This window comes from Lycium ferocissimum, chromosome 9 (assembly GCF_029784015.1).
Source record: "Lycium ferocissimum isolate CSIRO_LF1 chromosome 9, AGI_CSIRO_Lferr_CH_V1, whole genome shotgun sequence".
NCBI lineage: Eukaryota > Viridiplantae > Streptophyta > Magnoliopsida > Solanales > Solanaceae > Lycium > Lycium ferocissimum.
The window spans coordinates 50,330,646-50,351,982 of NC_081350.1; the positions used below are offsets into that span (position 1 = coordinate 50,330,646).

Below are 21,337 nucleotides of genomic sequence, written 5' to 3' on the forward strand. Positions count from 1 at the left end.
CTTCAATATGGGTCTTGACAACGTTTCTGCTTCCACGGATGAAAACCTAATTAAATTAATTTTGTTACACGAAATAGAAAATAAATAATTATCATACAATGACACATTTGTCCATTTAAGGTGACAAACTTACGATATAAGTTTTGTTACACTAAATATGAAAAAACGGTGTGTGTTATAAGAAAGAACCTCAAGAGAGGTTTCTAAAATTATCCCTGTATTTTATCAAAGATCCATACTTATTTTCATATATATACAAATGATTAAGTCGAAAGTCGTTGAGTTCTATCAAACCTGCTAACTCATAAATTGGACCTGCCAAACGCCAATACTCGCAAGGCACCTGAAAAAGCCGTTGGTGGCTGGACATAGGGGGTAAGGCAGGTGGTAAAGCTTTGATTAGTGCACAAATGCAGTAAGCAGATGTTCCAGGAGACGGTATAAAAATCAAGAAAGATAACTTTTATCGAAAAAACTAAGCTATAAATAATCGAGATCAAGCTAAAAATCCACTTGGGGGATTACACTGCATATGTTGTTGTTATCTTGCCTATAGGGTGTTCAAGATCTCATCTTAGTCAAAGAAAAGATAACCTATATGAATTGCCTGGAATACTCCACACGGAGCACTGAAACCTAGATGTAACGTGTCCTCTTCACTTGAATCTTGAAATGATCATTGTTCGAAGTTACTCATATCACCATGGACATGCAAATACGATTTGAATACCTGAAGAAGAATCTTCCGTTTTGTTGGATCAAGCATGTTTGCACTACGCCCTCTATAGACCCCAAGCCTCAGCGTTTCTTTCCCCTCTTTGACAGCTCGTTTTCTCACATCGGTCAGTAAAGTCGTTCCCATGGAATCCAAACTTGTATGGCATTCAGATTTATTGCTGTTGTTGGCATTGTCGTCATTCAGTTGGCTATCATCGTTACCATCAGGACTCTTGTTTCCCCACCACTTATATGTTGCAGTAGACAAGCCATTGGATGGAAAACCATATTTGAATTCATCATAACCGACTGAAGTTCCTTTTGTCAAGCTAGAGATACGGAAATGTGGTAAACTTCCCGATTGAACATTCCTGGTTCCTTGCTGCTGTGAGAAAGCCCCTGCCGCTTTTGGCATTTCCATTGTGGAGCTAATACTACTCTTGTTTGGCAATTGGGGGCCCCTACAATGAAGTATTTGACAGAAAGCATCTCAATAGACACTAATGATTTATATATTTCTGTTCTGTAATGCAATAGATATTCCAAAAGTCACCATTGGCTCAGGAAAAACCAGGTATCATATAGTAAGGTAATATGTGAATGTGTTTATTGTAACCTGAATCATCTAAAATATGGAGGGATTTGATAATCAAGAAAACATTATCTTGTATTTACTTCCTCCGCCCCATTTTATGTGATGGTGTTTGACTGAGCACGGAGTTTAAGAATGAAAGGAAGATTTTTGAAACTTGTGATCTAAAATAAGTCATAGATATTTGTTTGGCTACAAATCATCTCATTAAGGGTAAAATGATAAGTTTAAAGTTAAATTGTTCCTATATATAAAAAGGTGTCTTTTTTAGACTAACTAAAAAGGAAAGAGTCAAATAAATTGGGACAGAGGGAGTAGTTCATAACTTCATGGCAGGAGTGAAGCTGGAATCATGATTTTGGGGACAATAATGGTCTTGGCCAATCAAAGTCGTTTTCTAAATCAAAATAATATTTTATAAAAATGATAGAACATAATCTACAAATAAACCTAAAAACTTTAAATAATAATCACATGAAATAAGACAAAAATATGTACAAAAGTTAAGACATTGACTAAGCAAATTAAAATTAAATGGCCTAATGGTATAATTATATCTGGTTGGTGCATAGATCACATTTGGGTTCCAGTGTAACCTCACATATCATACCGGGGGGGGGGGGGGGGGGTTTGGTAAAATCATTTTTTGGCTTTATGCAGTTGAATTGTAATCAATGTATAAGCAATACTACATGCCACACGATATTGAATAATGAAACACCCTATTTTGCTAATATGTCAAGCATATAAGCAAACACTGTACTAAATGAAAATGTTACCCAAAGTGACAAGTTTTGAGAAGTAATAAATCTCTTACAAAGTATCAAAGTGGCATCACAAAAACGCAACCCCCAAATACCGGTACGACATGCCCCCCTCCCTTCCCGCTTTGTTGTCAATTAAGCAGGTCAGTCAGATACATAAGCCAGCTATACTAATTGACATAACTCTTTAAGTGCATCACAGGGTCAAGCTGCATTTCTGACATCAAGTCCAAGACAACTAATTAAAGTATTTAACTGGTCGGAGTCGATAGACATTTTTTATGAAGTATTTTATTGATATGAATAGACATGATAAGTTGAACTCAACTAAAATAATTATAAACTGTTAAATAACTTTAAAAAATGATGAGATTGTAGAACTGGCTAAAGAATCATACTTTTCTCCAGCAGCTTTAGGAAATTCCACGGATCGCTCTTGTTTTTCCCTCAATGCCTCTTTCTTTATATCTTCAATACTCTTTCCAGAGATGACCTGAAAATCTCAAATAAACACAGATGATAGACAAGCAACGCACAAGCATTTCTTTGGATCCCACTACCACAATAATGTTTATGCTTAATGCTTATTGGGCAAAGAAAACACGTGAATCATATCATATAATTGACTGCATTTGAAGGGTCTTAACAACCTAACAAAAGGAAATAGTTCAAGCAACTGGTTTCTTCAGAGAGACTTCAGGTGATGTGAGTGCTTAAAAGTTACCGTGCAATTCTCAAGCTTATTGGTTGTATAGCAAACAGTATAATTAAACTGAAAATGCCATATAAATAGTGTTCTATAGATAGATCAAATAATATTTGATCTGACCAGGAAAATATCAACACAGAAAGTTTCAAAGGGTAACAAAAACATTCTACTATCTGGAATCAACAAGCTAATTCTTCATCACAGAAGAACCAAAAAATGCTGGTCTGATAATTTAACATATATACCACCTTGTTGGAAACTCAAAAATTTCGGGCAGTATACTCAAAATCAAAATGAAGATAAAAATCATGTTCCTTCCCTAAGCTCCAGTTAACTGTCATAGTTTCTTTCCTTTTCTCCATTCATCCCTTCTAACCACACCCCCACCAAAAAAAATTCCTTATCAATATATTTTGCCAGCATCACAATAGGACATTCTTTTTGTTTGCAGCAAGAAAGGTAGGCATGTCAAAATATATTTTAAAGGCATTTATTTTCTTACTGGTACTGGGTTTTTTGAAATTAAATAATCAACAGTTGTCACTGATTGTCACTTAAATTAGTGGACTTATCGAGTGATATGTATTCCGATTTCCAATAAAGATTCCAATTGTGTCGAACTTTCCATTTATATGGTGACGAACACAGTTCAAAGAAAATCTGCCATGATCCACATAGGAAACCATTAAGTGAGACCCTCAGTATTTTTCAGTACATAGATGCGTAAACTTTCCAAATGCCCTCTGAACCTCACAAGACAGTTCAAACTATGTTGATTGATTATGTTGACGTAAGATATGCAAATTCACATGTTCTCTAGTCAGATTTTAAGACTTCTGCGCTGATGATGATAAAAGAAAGATACGATTTTTTCTTGGATGACACCAGAAGCAGAATATGGACTCAGTGGAGGACCAAGAACCAGTGAAGAATATAAAAGTAGTTGCATAAGGAGGACCAAAAACTAGGTGCATGTAAGAAGCAATGGATTAATGAGGAAAAAACAAAAGAGAGGAAGAAGAAGTGGATAATTGGAGAAAACAGAAGGAACTTTTCTTTAAATTCCAACTTAACTAACCATTTTTAACAAACATTCCAAGACCAATAAGCTGCCAAGAATAAAGTGCCTAGATTAGTTGGAAGGGGGAATTAGGAGGAGAAGGAACCTGGTGGACAGAAGAAGCAATGGATTTATAGGGTAAGGAACGAGACCAGAAGGAGGAAGAAGAAATGGGAAAGAAAAGATATAACTTAACTAATTATTACTTAAGAAACCAAGATGTATGTTGCGATCCTTTTTAGAAGTTTAATGGGAAAGGTGCCTACCATAAATAGTTTGACAGATGAGCTGTCCAAAGTGTGAAAAGTTTAGCAGCCTAATGAGAGCTTTAGTGAATATCTACTCTTCGATATTCAGCAACAGAATCTCAAGGGACATAATGTTCAAAATGGTGAAAGTTTAATCTTTTCAAATGAAAAAAGTTCATCATTTACAGCCTACCTTTCGATATGGCCACCTCACCAGACCATTTTCATAGCATATTTTCTTGAGAACACTTGTACAAACACCTAGAAGATAAATGCCAATTAGCTCAAAATTGTTCTGTTTTCTTGTAATAATATGTAAGAGAGGAAGCGGAAATTTGGTAAACATTGCACAAAACTGAGTTGATAACAGGAGTAGTATGATCAACTATACTTTCCTTATTCTTCAACCAAAAAAAAAAAAAAAAAAAAAAAACTTGTATAGTCAACTCATGAAGTGTAATGTAAAAACTATCATTTATGAATGAAACTTACTGCAGTGAGACAGGGGTTTGGGGGGGGGTTGAATATAAGGACATCAAAGGGAACCATCACAAGAAACAGCTAAACTTGCAACACCAACAAGCAGTTCAAGATTTTATGAATAATTTCAATAGTAACAGATCTGTATGATTTGGAATGCAGGTTTTGAGAGTCTAAGTTACTTGCTCATAATCATCTGTCTATTTCGTCCTTGGAGAAGCATGATTCCTGATTTGCAACTAATCATTACAAAGTTTCCAGTGCAAATAAACACGGTGAGATCATTTACCTTTCGAGTGGAATAACATCATGCAGACAATATATTACCTCTCAAAAGTGATTTGGAGCATTTGTAACATGTCATTGTGAAAAAGTCAAACAAGTGGAAAAGCATATTATATTAGAGATATCATGCAGATAAAAATTCTTGAGTAGAAGGAAATATAGTCTCGATACCAACTTAGTTGTTCAAATGACTATACCTCCAACAAGCTCGGGGGGGGGGGGGGGGGGGGGGGAGACACCCGGGGATAGGTTGTTAGAAAAGCGAAATTGACAAAGAAAGGCTTTTATGTGATACCACTGTCTTTAAAGAGAGTAACAATATTTTCTTTAGGGGATTACAGGCAATTCCCTTCGGGATTCAACAAAGCCCTAGTATACTGTAGATTTTTTTCCCACTACTTCAGGAGAGTCCTTATATTTATAGAACTTGAGAGATGACTTTTCAGAATAGTCATGCTCTTTCATGCAAAGATGTGTCTGTTCAATTTAAGACCTCAAAATATTACAAACTAATTCAACATAGGTGGAGAATAACAGTTGATCTCCACTGTCCCAACTTCTATATCTTCATCTTTTGTAGGTGCTGCTCAATATACCAAGTTGGAGGTCCTACTATCCTAGTATAGGCTTAAAATCATTTTTTTCTTGGGTGCAGGACTGCACAGAATCCACAGATACAGTCATACTCGTGCATCCTATGAGTTTTAGGATTTATTTCATATTTCTCTATGTATAGCTTTTACAATGACCAATCAAGAAATCAATGTTTTCCCGTTCTATCTCCTCCAAAACAAGCTGTGCATTGCCACCAGCAATATTCAAAATTTCTTCAACTACTTCCCCAGACGCATATTACCAATACAGATATACCATAAAACTAGGCAGACTAGTGAAAGGTAGCAAGTATTCGGGTATTAATCCAGCTGCACACATGCAGCAGTGGGTGCAAACTGAGGAGGCATTTTATAACCACAAATTTGGTGGTTTTTGCGTGGTTTCGTATTTCTTTTCCCCATTATACCCCACGCCACCCTCCATCACACCACAAACCCACCCACCGCCACCCTACCACCCCACCACCACCCATTACCCCTCACCATCACCTGCTTATTTTTTAAAGTTCCTATTTTATCCTTTACCTTAGTTTTATTAGAAATATATATAAACTAGTTCGTAATTAAGGTCTAAGGGTATTTTAGTAAACTTACATTTTATTATACAGTACCATACAGTCAAACCAAATAATAGAAATGTTATTAAACCGCAACAAACGATACAGCCTATCCAAATATTGTATTCATTAATACAGTACGATATTTTTTATGATTTGAATTGATTAAGAGGCACGTGGGTTCATTAAAAGTCACGTGAGCAGAGGTGACACGTCATCACCCTCTCATCGCTATAAATAGCGGGAAAATGTGAAGGGAAGGCATTGAAGAATGATTTTAGAAAATCTTATTCTCTCTCAATCTACCTCTCTTCTTCTTCTTCCTCGTCTATTCTCTTCTTCCCTTGTCTTCTTCTTCCTACCCTAATTCCACCATTACAGTTCATTGAAACTCATGGTTATGGAGCAAAACATTTGGTTAACTCATTGCCCATATTTACAGGGAGGCTAATGCGGTTGCTGATGGTTTAGCCAATTTGGCGTTTAGTCAAGAGTCTCGCTTTGAATGGCATTCACACAAGTGCCTTCTAGCATTTCTTCGCGTGCTGCAGGAGATGTTGTTGGGGTCTCATTCCCTCGCTTAGTTTCGGGCTAGTTTCTTGTTGTTTTAATTCTCTTTCTAAAAAAAAAAAAAAAAAATCAATTTTGGAGTCCAATTTCTTCTTCTTTATAGTGTTTCCATTTCATTTCATTTTTACAAGTACATTACAAAACTAATAAATAGGATACTGTACATTATGAAAACCATGGGTAACGACCATCCAAACAGAAAAAATTCCCAAACTCAATTTCAAATTTTTCAAAAACTTGCCAAAATTTCAAGTCCTAAAACAAACAGCAGCTTAAGCATTAAAAAAAAAAAATAGAAGAATATTCTTTTTCATTCCCATTTTAGCTAGCACAAGTGCAGAAACAGAGGTAGAAGGCGAGAGAAAAAGAATAATGGTGAAGTGGAACGTGAAGCTCGCGAAAAAAGTAATAGTTAAAGCGTGTTTTTCAACATTAACTCAAAAAAATAAAAATAAAATCCATGTTCAATGGTTCAAAAACTCGCCAATAATTCAAAACTTTTTTCACTTCTAAATTAAAAGGCACCTTAAATATAAATATATCTTGAAGTACAAGTAAGTAAGCGGAGGCAGAGCACAGAGTTGGATCCAGAATTTAAATTTTATGAGTTTTTAACATTATAGGTTTATGTCCATTATTTATTATAATTTTAATAAATTTATACATATAAATTTATGTTTCGCGTAGAAAGTAAGGTAAGAGAAGGAGACAATACCTAGGGATTCAGCAGCATCATTGAGAGGCAAATTGAAGTATTTGGACACCTCATCGAACGACAGACTTGATTTCGGGTCAGTAATTGGGTTTGGATTTTGAATCGGGTTACCTGAGTACTGCAGGTTACTCATTGCTTAATTTGGCTCCGTCAGACACGACGATGGATACTATACTCCTAATAGCTAATTCAATACTACTATTAATATTTGTATTTTGAGAATATTTATTACATTTTCCTAGACTATATAGGACCCTAATTTATCAATTTTAAAAGCACTTTTAACTCATTGGCACATTTTTAGATAAAAAGAATATTATTTTTATATTATTTAGAAATAATTTAACTTTATTATATGATTTACGATCATATAAATATCTAAAGCTTGTTCTGCAACATAAATTTCAAATTTATTTTTTAAATTTCGTGCTAGTCAAAATTGTGTCGCATAAATTCAGGTGGAGGAAGTAATATTTTTTAAAATATAGTGCCCATGTGGCCATATTTGGGGTTTAATTTGATATGGGTTATTTAGTTTAGTGGATTGAGTTAAAAGAGAGAACGATTAAAAATTAAAATGAGTAATTTTAAGTGAAATAGGGCAATTGAAGGATAATAAGTTAAAAGTGGAAATATAGCCATCAACTTTGTGATTTAGCGCAGATATACCCCTCATAATAAAGTGGTGCATATATACTCATGCCGTTACATAAATAGTACAAATATATCTACTTTAAATGGCAACGTTTAGGGGTATATTGCGCCATCCATAAATATTTCATTTCACATGGCACTACTATAAATAAAGGTTTTTCCACCGACATTCAGTGGGAAATTTATTCTATAAAACATGATTTGTTCACCCCATTCCCACCGAACCAGCTCACTGAAAAAACGCATGGTAGAAAATTGGTCCCATTAATACGCTAGAAACTTCATATTTTTTTTTTCTTGTGAAAACACTTACTATATAATTTTGGGAAATAGCCACTGAATATATATCAGTGGAGAAATTCAATGGGAAAATAGTGTTTTTTTAGTAGCTTCGCTAGGGCTGCTTATTGGACGGATCGGGCGAATAATTAATCTTAATGGTTCGGCTTATCGGTTATCGGATTTTAAATATACTAATCCGCTAGCCAACCGATAAGATATCGGTTGGTTCGGTATCGGATTAGCAATTATCGGATGGTTATTGAGCGATGTATCGGCTAAATTATAAAACAACTAAGGCCTCGTTTGTCCATAGATACCAAAAAAAAATTTACTTTTTTTTTTTTGGAATTTTGGAGTTGGAGTTGGAGTTGGAGTTGTGTTTGGCCATAGTTTTTGAATTGTAGTTTTTGGTGAAATGTAGTTGTAAAAAAGTGAAAAAAGTAAAAAAAAAAAAAAAATTAAAAAACAAGTTTTTTGAATTCTCATGGCCAAACGCTAATTCCGGAAAAAAGTGGAAAAAAATCCGGAATAAAGTGAATAATTCTAATGGCCAAACGGGGGCTGAGTATTACTTTAACTAATTCAGTGTAGTTGTTAATTAGATAAGTTAGTTGAGAAGCTGTTAGCGTGATTAGTATGTTAGTTCGAAAATTTCACTGAAGGTGACTTTTAAGATTTAAAATTACTAGAGGTGACTTGTAGGGACCACATAAGTCAAAACCCAATTAAATTTGGGATTAAGAAAATTGGGGTTGAAAATGTATTTTGCCAAACTTGTTAATCTTTTATAAAATACAAAAAAGACCCCAAACCATTTAATCCAACCCCCATTTATTTCAAACTCAACATCGGTCCATATCAAATCCCATGACTTTCATTCAAAACACACGATCGATCAACTGCTCCTTCAAACTTTCAAACCCATGAACTGATCTCAACTGCTAAATGTGCTTCTTGAAACCGTCGTCAACCTCTTCAAAAGCAAAATCAACGAACTGCTGCTCTCCATTTCTCTCAGGTAAAATCGCTCAACTTTTTCTTCTATTAAAGTTAGGGTTTTGAAATCAAAGTGAGAAAATGATGATTTTGGTCAGAGAAGAAGAAGAATAACATGGGTTTGTCTGCAATGTTGTTTATTTTGTTGTTCAATGCTTGAGAAACCCTTATTTGTTGTATTTGTTCGAGTTGTTGGGGTTTGTGTGTTTGTAAATAGTGTATGTGGTTGTGAAATTCTGGTTTTTGGTGTTGTTTGTGTTCTCGTTCTCCTTAGCAGTTCGGAAAAAAGGGCTTGTTGGGCTTGAAAAAACCCGTATTTGCTCTATTTGTTCCACTTGTTGGGGTTTCTGTGTTGTTAAATAGTGTATGTGGTTGTGAAATTATGATTTTTGGTATTATTTGTGTTCTTGTTCTCCTTGGGGTTTCGAAAAAAGAGTTTGAATTTTTTTTGGATTTTTTTCAACAATGAGTAGTAAGTTGTTGCGTAACTTCCAAACACTTGTTTGGATTGAGGTTGGTTTATTTTGTTTAACTTGTGATGGTTGTGTGTTTATAGTGAAATAGATGTTTTTTCTAGTTCAAAAGTTAGGATTTTGAAATAAAAGTACGAAAATGATGAATTTTGGTTAAAGAAGAAGAGGAAGAACATGGGCAGGGTGTTTATTCAATGCAATATATTTTGTTCAATTTTTTACTGTTGTGTGTTTGTAATACACTGATATTGCCCCCTGATAGTGAAATAGATGTTGTTGTCCGTTGTTGTCCTTGTAAGGCTTAGGAAAAGGGCCTTTTTTTTTTTTTTTTTTACCCAATTTTGAGTAATCATTGGTAAAAACCCAAAACGGTTTTGCCGAGGTTGTTCTGCAAGTGAATATGTTATTATGTGATTTAAAATCTATTGAAAATTGTTAAAACGATTCTTGAGAAAATTTGCAAAGAAGCGGTTCTGATGGTTTCCAACAGATTAGTCTGTTGGAACAACTCAATCATATGTTCCAACAACTTTACCAGTTGTTGCAACAGATTATCCATCTGTTGGAAATAATCAATACAGTTGCTGAGGAAGCTGCAACAACTGTATTGATATTTTCCAACAGATGTATAATCTGTTGCAACAACTTATGAAGTTGTTGGAACATATGATGGAGTTGTTCCAATATATTACACACTTGTTGCAACATATGCTTCAGTTGTTGTAAAAATTCATTATTTGTTTACTTGAAATGGTGCACAAATCAATTGAAAGTGTTTTTGCTTATCTCCTGTGTGCAGATAAAATGTCTTCACCAAAAAGAAAAGGGGAGGAATCATCTATAGTTAGTAAAAGAGCTAGGGGGGGGGGCGTCATTAGATGATCTTCTTTGAACGGAAAAATATTCTTTACGAACAAGCGCCGAACAGAAACCTCTCGAAGTAGGAGTTTCGGCCAAGAAAATAAAGAAGAAGAAGAAGAAGAAGAAGAAGAAGAAGAAGAAGAAGAAGAAGAAGGAGGAGGAGGAGGAGGAGGAGACTGCTGAACAGGAAACCTCTCAAGTAAGAGTTTCTGGCCAAGAAAGTAAAGAAGATCAAGTAGAAGAAGAAGAAGAAGAAGAAGGAGAAGAAGAAGAAGAAGAAGAAGAAGAAGAAGAAGAAGAAGAAGAAGGAGAAGGAGGAGGAGAAGGAGGAGGAGCAGGAGGAGGAGCAGAAGAAGGAAGAAGAAGGAGGAGAAGAAGAAGGAGCGAGGAGGAGGAGAAGGAGGAGGAGGAGGAGCAAGAGGAAGAGGAGGAGGAGGAGGAGCAGGAGGAGGAGGACGACGAGGATGAGGAGAGGAGGAGAAGAAGAAGAAGAAGAAGAAGAAGAAGAAGAAGAAGAAGAAGAAGAAGAAGAAGAAGAAGGAGAAGGAGGAGGAGGAGGAGAAGAAGAAGGAGAAGGAGGAGGAGGAGGAGGAGGAGGAGGAGGAGGGTGTTCGGGTGAACACTAACGGAAACGAAGAGAACTCCTGCCGAAGGGGAGCCGCATCCTCAATTTACACAAGTAATAATGATCTTAAAACCAATAATATCGTGGGGATAAATAACTTTTGTCTTAATACCTCAAGTCATGTAAAGCTTAAGATTTTTGGTTAAAAAATGTGATGCTTAAGACCTGTTTGGCCAAGCTTTTTGCTAGAAGCATCTTTTTCTCTCTCAAAGCATTTTTTTTTTAAAGATTTGAGGTATTTGACCAATAATAAGAAATGATTTTGAGGAGTAGCAGAAGATGTTGAGAAGAAGCTATAAATTTCTGTTTTTTTCCAAAAGCAGATGCAGAAAGAAAAAAAGTTAAATTTCTTCAAGACAAAAATATCCACACCACAGATTTATATTTATATGTATATCTCTCAATTAAATACATGTTTTTTTCTTCTTTTGGTTTTCACCATGTCTTTTCCTTTTATTTTTCTTTTTTCCATCTCTCTTTTCCTTTTCCTCTTTGGTATAATCCGTCAACTATAAATACGAGTTATTTCTTCCATTTTCTTTACCGTCATTTCCTCTATTTCTCCTCTCCCTCTCTGGTCCCTCTCTGGAACATACCAAGTATTGCTAGAAAAAATACGAGTTAGTATTTTTTCACATGACTTTAAAGGCTTTCATAATAATATTAAAAATAATTTCTTTGTTTAAATTATTCTAATAGTAAAACATGTCATCATGCTTGTCCTTTTTCGTAATTTGACACTTAAAAGTATTTTTTGAAAAGATTGTTCAAACACAATCTTGTCATCACTTACTGAAAAAACACTTCTTAAATGAATTGGCCAAACACAAATTGTGTTTCTCCAAAAGTGTTTTTTTGAAAAGCTATTTTGATAAATCGTACTTCTAAAAGTAAATTATTTTTGACAGCTCGGCCAAATAGGCTCCAAGTCAACTTAGTTTTTATGATAGAAGTTGACATTGGAGAAACTAGTCGTTCCTTGCGTGCACTATAGCTAAAGTAAATATTAAGTCAAAGTTCAAAATAACGGTTATTTTATATCCTCTACCTGACATGATAAACTTTAACGTCAAGCATAGTTTGTCTACTCTTTCAGTAATACATTTTTAAGTTAAAAACTCGATTAATCGTTCCTGTAATCAATGTTTATTACATCTCCAGAAATGCATTGCTACTTTCGTTAATTTTTTCCTTAGTTGGGTTAAAAGGTCGAATGAAATGTAAATTAAATTAAAAATAAATCAAACAAAGATTACTTTAAATTTGTTTTCTGGTAGAGATGTACATAGTGCGAGATTCAGCGATGCATGTACGCAAGCATGCATACATAATAAGATTCTCTTTTTCATTAGAGAGGCAACTGTAGATATATTTTTACATTTCACCTTAATCAGCAAACATATGCTCCCTCGTACATATGGTCAACATTTCTCTTGATGAAATTCCTAATTGTTTTTTCAGCTAACCTTGTTTCATGAAAAGCAGCTAACCATGTGACAGATAAAAAAGGTGCCGGGATTTGTGAAATGGATCTCTATTGAAGTATGGGCCTGATTTTTTTTTTTTCATGGTCAAGCACGCGAAGATTTTTTTTGATAATGAGTGACGGTTAGATTCGATCTCAGGACCTCTATCTGCTCTAATATTATATTGAAGTGTGTGACCATCTCATCTAAAAGTTTAAACTGTTAAAAGGAGCACTCTTTTACTATTTAATTATATTCCAACAATCTCTCTTCGTCTTTAGCTCCATATATAATATACCTTTCCTTGCAAGACTGAGTAAGAAAGGGAAAAAGCAACCCCAAAAAGAATAGAAGGAAAGGGAAGAAAGATGGAGGTGGTGAAAAGCAAAAAGTATGGAGCTCATATTGTGGCTCTTCCTTATCCAAGCCAAGGCCACATAAACCCTATGCTTCAGTTCTGCAAACGTTTAGTTTCCAAAGGTCTAAAAACCACTTTAGCCATCACAAACTTCATCTCTCATTCCATGTGTCCAAATTCTGATACCGTTGTAATCGACACGATTTCCGATGGCTTCGACAAAGGCGGCTATGCTGAAGCCAAAAGCAACGAAGCCTATCTCGAAGGCTTCAAGAAAAACGGCTCGAAAACGCTAGCCAATCTTGTGAAGAAGTATGAAAAAACGGAGTTCCCTATAACTTGCATTATTTATGATGCGTTCATGCCATGGGCTTTAGATGTAGCTAAAGAGCATGGCTTAATTGGAGCATGTTTTTTCACTCAAGCTTGTGCTGTGAACTATATTTACTATTATGTTCATCATAAAAAATTGTTGTTGCCCGTTTCTTCACCTAAGGTGAAGATTCCGGGATTGCCAGAGCTCGAACCTCGAGATATGCCATCGTTCATTCATGCATATGGTACATATCCAGCTTATTTTGAGATGGTGTTGAATCAGTATACAAATGTGGAGAAAGCTGAGTATGTATTTGTGAACTCATTCTACAAGTTGGAGGTAGAGGTGAGTAGCAAAACATACTATTTATGGACAACTAAAACACTTGGTGCTTCTTTTTTCCTATTTAAAGCATTTAATCAAATACTTATTTGCACTTGATGCATATTCCTTTCATACTCGGGCTCTCATTCTCATGCGTTGTTGCATAGTGATCATCTCATCTAAAGGTCTTAGTTGTTAGAGAGAACAAACACGTTAATTATTTAAGTATCGTATTACTCCCTTCGGATCAAAAAAAGAGTTCACTCAGCCATTTGCACACCCTTTAAGAAAATACTAACTCCTAGACAAAAATAGATAGTTTGATTAAACTGCCCCTAATTAAATAAGCATTGAGATTTGATCATATAACACTTAATAGGGGCAAATCTGAAAAAATAAGGTTAATTTTTTCTTGATTTGATAAGTGGACACTTTTTTTTACCCAAAAAAAAAAAGGCTAAGTGGACTCTTTTTTTGACCTGGTGGGAGTATATCTCAACACGCCTCACGTGTACGTATGTCTGATTCCCCTTTTTTTTTTCATGAGCCAAACAAGTTAAAATATTTATTTATTTTCTTGCTTTTTTGGGTGGTAGTTAAAACTGAACTCAAAACCTCTACCTGTTCTGATACGATAACGCAACTGTGTGACCATCTCATTTACATTAATAGCTTAAGTTGTTAGAGATAAAACGCTTAATTACATTACTGTAGTATAGATATCTCGACATGCTTCAACTTATTGTTGTATTTGCTCCCATAGTTCTTTTATCCACCGGTCTATAGAGTTTAAACCTTTTTCATGTATAATTGCAGGCAACAGACATAATGTCAAAAGTCACCCAATTATCGACCATAGGCCCAACATTGCCATCTTTCTATTTGGACAATAGAGTGGAAAATGATATTGAATATGGTCTCAATCTATTCCAAGTGGATGCTTCTACATGTATCAACTGGCTAAATACTAAACCAGACGGATCTGTTGTTTATGCAGCTTTTGGTAGCATGTCCACCTTTTGTGAAAAACAAATGGAAGAAATTGCTTGGGGTTTGAAAGCAACCAATAGCTACTTCTTATGGGTGGTTAGGACTTGTGATGAAGAAAAAATTCCCAAAAGGTTCATCGACGAAACGGCTGAGAAAGGATTAGTGATAAAATGGAGTCCACAACTACAAGTCTTATCTAATAAAGCAATTGGATGTTTTTTCTCACACGGTGGATGGAATTCGACACTCGAAGCATTGAGTTTGGGAGTGCCAATGGCGGTAATGCCATTATGGAGTGATCAAACGACAAACGCGAAATTAGTACAAGATGTTTGGAGTGTAGGGGTGAGAGTTAAAGTTAGTGAGAAAGGGATTGTTGGAAGAGAAGAAATCGAGGAATGTGTAAAGACTGTGTTACAAGGAGAGAAAGGGAAAGAAATGAAGAAGAATGCCCAGAAATGGAAGGATTTGGCTAAGGATGCGGTTAATGAAGGTGGAACGTCTGATAAAAATATTGAAGAATTTGTATCAAGCTGCACTAGATCATCAGATAATGTTCATTGATCCAAAAGTTAATGGTCAAAAACACCTGATTATCACTTTTTCGCGAGTTTTACCCTCTAACTATCAATTGTTCATTTTTTCTACCTGAACTATCACCATCTATGTATTAAAACATACATCGAAGTTGGTTGGCCAACTATCAATTGTTCCATTTTTGTACCTGAAGTATCACCTAAGTATGCTTTGATACATATATATATGATGATAATTTACATATGAAAAGGGAATAATTTATAATTTATCTGTGAAAAGTGATAGTTCAGTGTATTTTTTTACCATTATCTCTTGAATTAATCATAACATTCTACTTTTTGTGTGATACACAAGAAGTTCGAATTCTGATTCCCTCTTGTATCTTTTTTTAATTAATTTTTTTTTTTTATGCTCTCCCTATTTCTGCTCTATTAAATAAGTGGGATCCCACACAATTCTTATGATTCCCCACTTTGTTAATTCATGTGAAAATGGGTGGGATATTTATGGGGAAATTGTCCGCCTGGTACTTTAGTGTAATAATTTAGAGTTGCATTCAAGTGTAGTTGAGGCATCTACATCTAAATCTATCTATCTTATCTAATCTAATCTAAATAAATTTAAATCTAATCTAAACTAGTACTTTTCAGAATGTGTCTTGAAACTCAGATTTTTAGATGAATTTAGTACACGAAATGAGGCTTTTATGGGCAGTAAATTTTCCTGCCGCAAAAACATTTACCGGCAATTAATTTAATGTCATTACATCCAAGGTCGCTAAAGCCTTTAGCGACATTTATTGTGAGTCTTTGATAAGGACCCATAGTATTGCCGATGCGTTTATTAGCGGCAATTACTATTTCCAGTAAAGCCGCCTTAGAAATGTGATATCAAACAAATTTTGCGACTTTTGTTATTGACGACAAAAAATGCAATAATTGCACAATAAAGGAGGCATGTTTGGGGGCATTAATGGCGGCTAAAATTGGCCATGAATTACCTTAATCGACGTATTTAATCAATCACTCTTTCATAGCAGCAAAAATAAAAATCACAAAAGAAATCAATTCAAAGGTAATAATTAAGAATTAACAAACTCAAAACAACGTTATTCACTTAAAACAAGAACAATGAAACTCAATATCTGCTTTCTCATCTTCTACCAATAAAAAAAAGTATGAATTATCAAAACAGAAAGAATTCGTTCAACAATAGAGAAACAATGAAACTGAGCCACTATTTTTCCCCCTAGAGAAACTATGGCAGCTCTCTGCATCACTAACATTTGCAATATGTGTCATTTCTTGAGCAAGCCCACAATTTGAAAGAATATCTCCTGTACACATTTATAACAACAGATGGTCCGTCTCATTTGAGACATGAAATTGACATACCAAATGCATATCTTACTAACCAAATATCCTGCCAGTTTCTACTAACCAAATAGCAAGCCTTACATGAGCTTCAACAAATTGATGTAGCTTCTTCGCTGCAATTTCTTCACCACTTTGTAGCTTGCACAGAGAACTCTGGACTATTTTTTTTTTCTCCCAATTTCTAAACAAACACAAAGGGGACAACTAACATGAAGTATATATCTAATTTCAGTAAGTTGTTATGGCTGCACTGCCCTTGTAAGCACTCATAGACAATGACAGATCTAGATTAGTGTCAAACTAAGTATTCACAAGTGAGTCTTCAAAACCATCAGTAAGTTACGCAGAGAGTCCATCTAAGAGAAACACAAATCAAACTTTCATTAGGATGGTGAGAGATGTATTTTACATTTGGTACTGGATATCCAATTGGTTCTGGATCAAAACAAAATTATATTAATATCCGTAAATAGAAAACATATTTTCCAATATGGGCGCCTTTCCAAAATCCTAGTTTACTGAATAGTCAAAATAAAACTCTAGATTACTTGGGAGGTACTGTGCAATTAACAAACAACCATAGAACAGAAAAGGAATTTGTATAGCTTTCACTACACGAAGGGACAACGTAATAATTACTAATGTGATTGTCAGGTCTTAAAGGTATTTGCTGATAGTGTTTAAGCAAGAAATACCTCAACAGGTTCAAGTTGCAGCAATGCACTTTTTCAAAGGAGGCAAAAGCTCGAGAGCACAAGTATTAGGAAGTGCATTCCATTGATACAGATAGCCTCTTCACTGAGATTTCTTCACTACTTTGTAGCCTTCCCTAAGACGATAAAATAAACATCAACGTTAGTTCAAGAAAATAAGGCCACTATTCCCTAGCAAACGACCCTTAACAATCATAGGAATCAACCTTGAAGACAGGGCCAAATCCCCCTTGTCCAAGCTTCTTTGCATTAGAAAGTTGTTGGTTAAAAGCACAGCTTTCAGCTTCTTTCAACCGATGCTGCTTTGCATAGCCATGAATTATCTTGTTGTAATCACGAAGGTTAGCTTCAAATAATTCTGCTAAGAGTGATAATTCAGCCACCTGAGATACAGAAAATATACTAAGGAGTTGATACAACAACAACAACAACAACAACAACAACAACAACAAGCCCTGGAAGTATAATCCCACCATGTGGGATCCGGGAGGGTAAAGTGAAAGTATCTAACCCCACCTTAAAAGGTAGGGCGGTTGTTTCCGAAAGACCCTCGGCTTAAGAGAGGAAAACAAGACAAAAGGTTAGATAGGGCCAAGGTACTGAGGAGTTGATAAATTAACTGATTTCCTTGTCTTCATTCAAAAACTTGTTGAAAATTTTGGCGAACAGACTAGTAAGCACATATTTCACTAACCCAGCAAAACACATCGCAGCACATAATTCAACTCAAGTTTTCTCTTAAACTGAAGAAGTTAAAGGGAAGAATCTCAATTTTCAATAAGCTTTGAACAAAGCGTATAATTCAACTCAATTTTTCTCTAAAAGCTGAAAAAGGAAAAAACCCAAATTTTCAGCCAGCTTTGCGCTAAGCAAGTAACATCGCCTAAAAACACAAAAGTAGATAGAGAAAATATCAATCAAATCAACAAATATATATCTAACTTTAAAAATCGATAAAATTACCAAAATTAAACTAAACTAAACAGATAATTAAAACAACTAAGCCGGATAATAAATAAGAAAATAAAATACCGTTGTGAAGATCGATAAGGAGAAGATAGAGGGAAAATTTAACTCCAGGTGACTTTTAAGTTTGGAAATTACTAGAGGTGACTTGTAGGGACCACATCAAGTCAAAACCCAATTAAATTTGGGATTAAGAAAATTGGGGTTGAAAATGTATTTTGCCAAACTTGTTAATCTTTTATAAAATACAAAAAGACCCCAAACCATTTAATCCAACCCCCCATTTATTTCGAACTCAACATCGATCTATATCAAAACACACGAACTTCATTCAAAACACACGATCATCTCAACTGCTCCTTCAAACTTTCAAGTTCAAACCCACGAACTGATCTCAACTGCTAAATGTGCTTCTTGAAATCGTTGTCAACCTCTTCAAAAGCAAAATCAACGAACTGCTGCTCTCCATTTCTCTCAGGTAAAATCGCTCAACTTTTTCTTCTATTAAAGTTAGGGTTTTGAAATCAAAGTGAGAAAATGATGATTTTGGTCAGAGAAGAAGAAGAATAACATAGGTTTGTCTGCAATGTTGTTTATTTTGTTGTTCAATGCTTGAGAAACCCTTATTTGTTGTATTTGTTCAAGTTGTTGGGGTTTGTGTGTTTGTAAATAGTGTATGTGGTTGTGAAATTCTGGTTTTTGGTGTTGTTTGTGTTCTCGTTCTCCTTAGGAGTTCGAAAAAAGGGCTTGTTGGGCTTGACAAAACCCTTATCTGCTTTATTTGTTCCACTTGTTGGGGTTTTTGTGTTTTTAAATAGTTTATGTGGTTGTGAAATTATGTTTTTTTGGTACTATCTGTGTTCTTGTTCTTCTTGGGGTTTCGAAAAAAAGGTTTGAATTTTTTTTGATTCTTTTCCAATAGCTGAGTAAGTTGTTGTGAACTTGACACTTGTTTGACAGTTGAGGTTGGTTTATTTTGTTTAACTTGTGATGGTTGTATGTTTGTATTGAAACAAATATTTTTTCTATTTCAAAAGTTAGGGTTTTGAAATAAAAGTACGAAAATGATTAATTTTGGTTAAAGAAGAAGAGGAAGAACATGGGCAGGGTGTCTATGCAATGCTGTGTATTTGTTCAATTTTTGACTGTTGTGTGTTTGTAATACGATATTGCACCCTGATAGTGAAATAGATGTTGTTGTCATTGTTGTTGTCCTTATGCGGCTTAGGAAAAAGGCCTTGCCTTTTTTTTGTTTTTACAATGGTAGGAGAGTGTCCGGTACGCATTTCTAATCATAGTTAAAAAACCCAACCAGCTTGCCGAGGTTGTTCGCAAAGAAGTGAATATGTTGTTACAACGTATTTAAATCTGTTGGAAATTTTTAAAACAGTTGCTGAGGAAGCTGCAGCAATTGTTCTGATGGTTTCCAACGTCGCATTAGTTCGGTGGAACAACTCAATCATATGTTCTAACAACTTTACTAAGCTTGTTGCAACATTATCCATCCGTTGAAATAATCAATATTCTTGAGAAGTGCTTCAAAGAATCGTATTGATATTTTCCAACAGATGTATATCTGTGGCAACAACTTGCGAAGTTCATTGGAACATATGATGGAGTTGTTCCAATATATTACACACTTGTTGCCACATATGCTTCAACCGTTGTAAAATTCATTATTTCTTTACTTGAAATGGTGCACAAATCAATTGAAAGTGTTTTTGCTTATCTCTTGTGTGCATAAAATGTCTTCAATAAAAAGAAAAGTGGGGAGGAATCATCTGATTGAGATTAGTAAAAGAGTGGGGGGGGGGGGGGGCATCATTAGATGATCTTCTTTGAAGTGTGCAAATATTCTTTACGAACAGGGAACCTCCCTGCTAGAGTTTCGGCCAATAAAGTGTTAAGAAGATCCAAAGAAGAAGAAACCTCTCAAGAAGAAGAAAATAATGATGAAAATGAAGAAGAAGAAGAAAAAGAAGAAGAAGAACATGATGTAAATAATGATGACAATGAAGAGGATAAAACTGCATCTTTTCAAAGGTCGGTGACCGGGGCTATTGATTCTTCTATTGGGACTGATATTGACAAACCTTCCACTGATGAAGTTGTCAAAATTTTCAGTAGTGAGAAGTTCCATATGCAGATGTCGATGGATAAACTAGGTGATTTGAATGGTGATCTTATTTTAAAATCAGTCATGGGCAAGCCCTTTGATTAGTTTAGGAAGATACTTCAGGAGGAGGACTTGGAGGATTTCTTCAGGGCCACATGTTTTGGCATGTATCTAGATTTTCCTGAGGACAACAATGCAAGGTTTCAAATGACCATTGTGTATGGTCTTCTCAAACGAAGAATTATTTGCAGCAAAACTGATGAGATATGGATAAACTACTGCGGCATGCCAATTTGTTTTGGCATCAAGGAGTTTGCCATAATCACCGGACTGAGGTGTCATGCTCCTTCTCAGCCTCTTCCTATAGTTACATTAAAGAAGCGAGCCAAGACACCCAAGTCATCCAAGGGAGCCAAGACACCCAAGTCATCCAAGGCAGCCAAGAAAGGCAAAGCCAAGGTTGATGATGATTTGAATTTAGTGGATGTTGTTGGAAAGAGCTACAAGGTAGCGAATTTGCTAGCAGACTTGAAGTCAGAAATGTTATATCCCGTATTTTTGTACGATGAATTATTCGTAAGCTAATCGACATAAGTCCGAGGACAAGATTATTTTTGGATATGAGACAAGGACTTTTAATCCCCGATTTTAATTAGTGCACGAATTGCTTATAAATTTTAATTGGTATAGAAATATTAGTGGAGATTAGTGATTAATTAACCATGATTAGATTATTAAGTAGGGATTAGTGATTAATTAATATTAATCAAGTCATTAGTGCCTAAAATGGACCCATTCATAGCATGGCCAAATATGATTGGTCCATGCCATAGTGGGACATGTGTCCACTTCATAGGCGACCGTATAACCTCAATTGATGACTAAGAGATTATCATCCACTTGAATCTTATCTTCAATAGCCAGATTAAGAGAGAGAAGCTCTCATCTTCACCGAGAGAGAGAGAGTCACGGC

The 21,337-nt window shown here is 35.2% G+C and overlaps 2 protein-coding genes across 2 annotated transcripts; one reads left to right on the forward strand and one right to left on the reverse strand.

Annotated features, from left to right (window-relative positions):
- Positions 1–376: 376 nt before the first annotated feature.
- LOC132031189 (protein NLP2) lies at positions 377–7,496 on the reverse strand. The gene is made up of 4 exons (XM_059421064.1): positions 7,312–7,496; positions 4,284–4,351; positions 2,472–2,566; positions 377–1,178 (listed from the first exon to the last, which is right to left on the reverse strand). The coding sequence occupies exons 1-4, from the start codon at positions 7,442–7,444 to the stop codon at positions 677–679; spliced, it is 798 nt and encodes a 265-aa protein (XP_059277047.1). The 5' UTR covers positions 7,445–7,496; the 3' UTR covers positions 377–676.
- Positions 7,497–13,036: 5,540 nt separating this feature from the next.
- On the forward strand, positions 13,037–15,220 carry LOC132032030 (UDP-glycosyltransferase 74F2-like). Its single transcript, XM_059421854.1, has 2 exons — positions 13,037–13,687; positions 14,483–15,220. The coding sequence occupies exons 1-2, from the start codon at positions 13,037–13,039 to the stop codon at positions 15,218–15,220; spliced, it is 1,389 nt and encodes a 462-aa protein (XP_059277837.1).
- The last annotated feature ends 6,117 nt before the right edge of the window (positions 15,221–21,337 follow it).

Coding starts and splice junctions, on each gene's coding strand:
- LOC132031189 (XM_059421064.1), bottom strand. CDS start 7,444: ATGAGTAACCTGCAGTACTCAGGTAACCCGATTCAAAATCCAAACCCA. Junction 4,352..7,311: donor TGATGCTGCTGAATCCCTAG/GTATTGTCTCCT, acceptor TTTATCTTCTAG/GTGTTTGTACAAGTGTTCTC. Junction 2,567..4,283: donor TGAGGTGGCCATATCGAAAG/GTAGGCTGTAAA, acceptor TGAGATTTTCAG/GTCATCTCTGGAAAGAGTAT.
- LOC132032030 (XM_059421854.1), top strand. CDS start 13,037: ATGGAGGTGGTGAAAAGCAAAAAGTATGGAGCTCATATTGTGGCTCTT. Junction 13,688..14,482: donor TCTACAAGTTGGAGGTAGAG/GTGAGTAGCAAA, acceptor GTATAATTGCAG/GCAACAGACATAATGTCAAA.